At 45.1% G+C, this 5,645-nt stretch overlaps 1 protein-coding gene across 1 annotated transcript in view; it reads right to left on the bottom strand.

The window, feature by feature from the left end:
- The window catches only part of Spx (spexin hormone), a 6,060-nt gene extending 1,662 nt beyond the window's left edge, over positions 1-4,398 (bottom strand). Inside the window, exons 1-5 of the mRNA XM_031384081.1 lie at positions 4,393-4,398; positions 3,961-4,041; positions 3,796-3,853; positions 3,025-3,087; positions 1,282-1,371 (exon numbers count right to left, since the gene is read on the bottom strand). Coding sequence (XP_031239941.1) covers positions 1,282-1,371; positions 3,025-3,087; positions 3,796-3,853; positions 3,961-4,041; positions 4,393-4,398 — 298 coding nt within the window. The remainder of the gene's footprint in view (positions 1-1,281; positions 1,372-3,024; positions 3,088-3,795; positions 3,854-3,960; positions 4,042-4,392) is intronic.
- Between the last annotated feature and the right edge of the window lie 1,247 nt (positions 4,399-5,645).

Below are 5,645 nucleotides of genomic sequence, written 5' to 3'. Positions count from 1 at the left end.
GGTGGGACGGAAAAGCATCCCAGTACAAACTACACAGACACATACATGCATAAGGGGCGGAGGTGGGATGGAAAAGCATCCCAGTACAACCTACACAGACACATACATGCATAAGGGTCGGAGGTGGGACAGAAAAGCATCCCAGTACAACCTACACAGACACATACATGCATAAGGGGCGGAGGTGGGACGGAAAAGCATCCCAGTACAAACTACACAGACACATACATGCATAAGGGGCGGAGGTGGGACAGAAAAGCATCCCAGTACAACCTCCATTGGAATTTTGGTTTATGGTGTAAAAGGCATCCAGATGATACCTAGAGATTCTGCAGCGAAAATATTAGAGATGATGATTGACATGTGATATGGGGACCCACAACTCCTACGTTTATTTAGGTTAATAAAACTTTGGTTCTTTGGCTCATCTCTAGAGACAAGCTCCCCAGAACATGTCAATCATTAAAGTCAGTGAGAGGGCACAGCAGGGAAGGACACCAGCTCTCAATCCCAACAACTTGATTTCAGTTCCTGGAACCATCATGGTGGAAGGAAAAAACAGGCTCAAAAGTTATCCCCGGACGTCCTCACTCAGTGTGGCATGCATTTCCACCAAGGTCTATGAAGTTCCTAAGACCCAGCTGATCCATCACCAAGATGCCTCAATTCTCCTGTGACTTCTAGACCACAGGGACAGAACAACTGAAGATTACATCCACTCCTGGCTTAGACACTAGACAGAAGGGTGAAAACAACTCCTGCGCCTCCTGTTAGGGTGAACCAAAGGATGGGCAAGCAGAACTTTCATTTGGTTGAGTTTTGAATGGTGAGCAGCTGGATTTTGATTATTTCAGATTTTTGGCTTTACTGTTTTTAATTATAAAACAATGAAGACAATTGGAGCTCTTTCCGTTTTAAAAGTCCTATTTGGTGGAGGCAGAGTGATAAGATATTCAAGGCCAGCCTTTGCTACATAGGGAATTTGAAGCCAGCCTCGTATACATAGGCATTATATGCATTATATTCAAAACAAACAAACAAATAAACATCACAAACAATAGGCTATGGTTCATAAAATTCATATACAATTCCCCGCTCTCATCAGGGTAGTGTTTTTGTGTTCTTGGGGCTTATTTTCCTAGGAAGTATCCCAGCCTTTGTTGAATAAACATTTCTGTGGGTTGGGGACAGCCTTTGTTGAATAAGCATTTCTGTGGGTTTGGGGAGGGAGAGGTCAGTATGCAAAGATCCTCAGGCCAGAGTCCAGAGAGACCACCACACCTGCACCTTTTTGTGGTTTTTCCAATGAAGCCAGAAACAGGGCTGCAGCCTCTGGGAGAGTCAGCAGCTGAAGATGTGGGTTTCGTCTTTCTGGAAAAACAGAAATGTGCCCAGCCTTGATATTCATATAAACAAAGAAGCATTCACACATTCCTGTCAATTAACATGGTAAACAGATTAGCATTCAAGTATTTGTGTCAACTAAACATTCATGTACATGAATCTTACTCTGCTCTACAAGACTAGAAAAAACTCTGTATATTATGTACTGATTTTTTAAAAAAGCATTAATTAAACATTTATATTGCATTTTATTTAGTGCATTCATGTGTGTGCGTGTATTTGTGTGTGTGTGTATGTGTGTGTCTGTGTGTGTGTATGTGTGTGTGTATTTATGTTCGTGTGTCTATTTATGTGTGTGTGTGTGTGTGACTCGCCTCTCTCCTTTCATATGTGGGTCCTATGGATTGAACTTAGGTAGTAAGGTTTGGTGGGCGGTGCCTGTGTCTGATGATCAATCTTGCTGGCACTACAGTGATCTTCCATTTGCTTACACCCGAGGATGGATGCTAGCTAGGGTGTATGTCTCAAAAGGAAGATGAGTAGGAGGCCATAATCGCATTGTCTTTTCAGGATTTAGAAGGGGGCGCATCTTCCTTCTCACAGCTTAAAGAAGGCTGCCTTGGCCAAAATATCTCCCTACTTTCCTCCTCCCAAATCAATTTGAGATAAACATGTACATTCTTGGTCACATATGAGGTGATTAGCTATTTGAATGAAGAGACACTGGCTAAATATCCAGAGTTATTTCACTTTTCTTGAGTTACATGTTTATTGCATTGCAGCAATAAGTGCTGCAGTCTATTTCAAATTTAAGTTGACAAGTGACATGGTCCTGATCTAGCACAGACTGTGAGTTTTATTCAGAAGTAGTGAGCGGAAGAGAAGAAATATTATTTTACCCTAAAAAATAGGACCGATCACACTGCAAACTCAGGACCTGAAACCAAAGCCGAAAGCATCTGCTACGGGTATGCTAAGCAATGTTGAATATCTCTCCGAGTGGGTATAGCTTTGATTCTTGGTATTGGTATACAAAATTTTACCAAGATTAGTTTCTCTTCTTTTTAAACTGCAATGACATTAAGTTCATCAAGAAAAAAAAATGTTCCTGAACCTATTTCTTAATGTAATTGTTTTTGAGAATTCCATACATGATGAGTACTGTTTGCAGTTTCCACTCTCTCTCTCTCTGTCCCCCAACTCTTCTTATGCATCCTCTGTAACTCAGGACTTTTTCTTCTCCCCCTCTCTCCGAAATACTCTCTTCCTCTCTCCCTCCCCAGCCCCTCCCCCTCTCTCCTACAACTATTTAGGGGCTTGAGATTGGATAGCTTATCCAGTGCTTGTCCCCCGAAGAAAATTGATCCTCCCCTCACTCATTCATACCTGGCTCAATCATTCATTCATAGCTTTTACTTTATTGTGTTTGGTTAAAAACCTTTGGTAGCTGTTTCTAATAATTTAGGAGGGAGATACACTTGCAATGTCTAAGAAATTCTTTAATAGTAATTGCTATTTAAAAGGAGAAAGAGCAAGGCTCTTTTCATAAATACCCGAGCAGACTCCTTTCTGCCCTGGGTCTGTGCCACAGACCCTGCCAGTCTGGGGACCCGAGCTCACCAGCTGCCTGCTAGGGGACAGGGCAGGCGGAGGCCTGCCGCAGGCGCAGGGCTCACTCACCTGGAGGCGGCCGGTCTGCAAGCTCCTTCCTGCGGCTCTGGTCGGAGAGGAAGCGGCGACCCTCTGTGGGGGAGAAGCAGGCTGAGGCGGGCAGCTAGACCCCAGGACCAGGGAGACCGCGGGTTCCCACTAGGGATGCAACCTCGATTCGGAGAGCAGCCCCAGCAGGATTGCGCATGCCTTTCTCTTTCCTTCCACTCCTGCCCTTCCTAACTTCTTTTGTCAAAATCATTCTATGCTTCTCCAGCTCCAGACACCTTGTTTGAGCAAACAAACATTAGTTCTCTACATTCAATCTACCAGCTTTCCTTCATTCCCCTCCCTCTCTTCCTCCTCCCCTCCTTCCTTCTTATCCACCATCTTTCCTTCCACCCTCCACTTTCCTTCCTTCCCCCTTTCTTGAACCCTTTTCCTGCTCTTTCTTCTTCCCTCCCTTCTCCTTCTACCTTCTTTCCCTGTCAGGATCTTCGTTTGTCCTGAAGCTCACTATGTAGCCCACGCTAGCCTTCCACTCACAGCAGTTCTCCTGCCTCAGCTTCACGAGTGCAGGGTTACAGTAGTGACCCCAAATACCTCTGTGATGGAGGGTTTCTGGCCATCAGAGTATCTTTGTCCCATCTGCCCTCTCCTACTTCTGGATTGTCTGAGATCCTAATTATTTACTGGAGCCAGCTGTGACCCTGTCTCCCCAGGCTCTTGGCTCTGTGGCCTCCAGGATTCCCCGGATGTCTCCCACCAACCTCGGTGAAGAGAATAGAGTTTGGAACTCACGTGCTCCCTTCAGATAGAGCATAGCTTGGGGAGTCCAGTTCCTCTTCTCTGCGAGTCTCTGCAGCACAGGGAGGAGAGAAGAGTAGTTATCACGGGGGAGCAGTTGGAAAAAGAAAAACTAGAGGCCGCATAGTCTGAACCCAGGGTTTGTGTTGACTACATTACCTGTGGAGCACCGCTGGAGTTTTCCAGAACAGACAGCACCAGGAGAAGGGCCAAGGCCGTCACTGCCAGGATGCTAGGCCCCTATAAGACACAACAACCAAACACAGGGTCATTGGAGTGTGGCTGCATTTTTTTTTCTTCTTCTTCAGACAGGACAGCAGGCCCCTTACTTCAGTATATGATCCCACCGTTTAGTTAATCCACAAAGAGTAACTTTAAAAACTAAAAAGATATGATTTTCATAACTTCACTCAAATAAAGAATTGGTGGATAAGGCCTTCTATTCAGCGAAATCGACCTGCACTATTGAAAGGCACTGTTCTCCAAATGTGCAGTCACTACAATGCTCAGTACATACACAGAACCTAGACAGAAAGCTGGAAAGATGGATAGAAACTAGATAGAAAGCTGGTGCACACGCATGCTGCTTACCTTCATGTTCTCACCCTGTCCAGAGCCCCACAGTCTCTCTCCCTACCCTCCGTCTTCTAATCCTGTTACAACCTGGAGCTTTAAAAACTCCTAGTGTTTGAGTCTGCACAGGGAAAGGAGACCACGGGATAGCTTGTCAATCTTCAGAACTGAGCTGATCTGATGACTCCTCTGGGGAGGTCTAATTGGCAGAAATAGGACAATGATTGATGAGCGGATATCATTTGTTTGGGAACTGAGCACAGAGGCCAGGAGACATTCTGACTGTATCAGTGCTGTCACCTTTGTTTTTCCTGTTAGCTGCCCGATGCATCTTACCCTGATGAAAGAAACAAAGGTAACTGTGGGTGGAGATGAATCACCCCTCTGAACACGAAAAGGTTAGGGAGCCTCAGAGGAACTTGACACCAGTCATTCATTCATTCAACTGTCCATCTAGTCAGTGATTTAACAAATATGTGTTGAATGTCTACCGCCTACCCCTTAGTCTGAAGCTGCTAGTCCTGTATTTTCCACATCCAGTCATTTCTATCTCTCCATTCCTCCCTATTCCTGGTCTAGCCTTCCACCACAGCCTTTTGCTTGAGACCATTTTTATATATACTAGCCTGTCCCAAATACCCTTCCTTGTGATGTCCTATGTATGTACTTGAAGATAATCTTCAAGTTGGTAGGGAAGGGGAGCTCTCTCTAAGCTACTGGCACCATGCTCAGGTTAGTAAGTAAAGGCAGTCAAGATGACATGACAGGGCAGTGCTGGGTTGTCTTAGAGGGAGTAAAAGTCAAGGAGATTTGAAAACTAAGATTCCAAGGAATTTGGAATTAGTATTCCAGTTACACATTACAGACAGACAGACAGACAGACAGACCACCCCCACCCCCACCCCCACCCCCACACGGAAAACAGAGAGACAGCAAATAGCTTGGTTTTTTGAAGCAGAAGAAGGCAGCAACACTGTGTGGGGTGGGGGTGGGGCATCACAAGGAAGGGTATTTGGAACAGGCTAAAACATATAAAAATGGTCTCGAGCAAAAGGTTGTGGTGGAAGGCTGGACCAGGAGTAGGGAGGAATGGAGAGGTAGAAATGACTGGATGTGGAAAATACAGGACTAGCAGATAAAGCAGACATGAGAGTAGGTAGGAGAAGGTAAGTAAGGATGTTGCTTAGAGTTTTGGCTCAAGCATGGGTAAACGAAACAGTTTAGAGGGACCAGAGACTTCCTAAGAAACCAAATTACGGACGCACAGAAAT

Source organism: Mastomys coucha, unplaced genomic scaffold (genome assembly GCF_008632895.1).
Source record: "Mastomys coucha isolate ucsf_1 unplaced genomic scaffold, UCSF_Mcou_1 pScaffold20, whole genome shotgun sequence".
NCBI lineage: Eukaryota > Metazoa > Chordata > Mammalia > Rodentia > Muridae > Mastomys > Mastomys coucha.
This window is presented reverse-complemented; position numbering and strand designations above follow the sequence as displayed.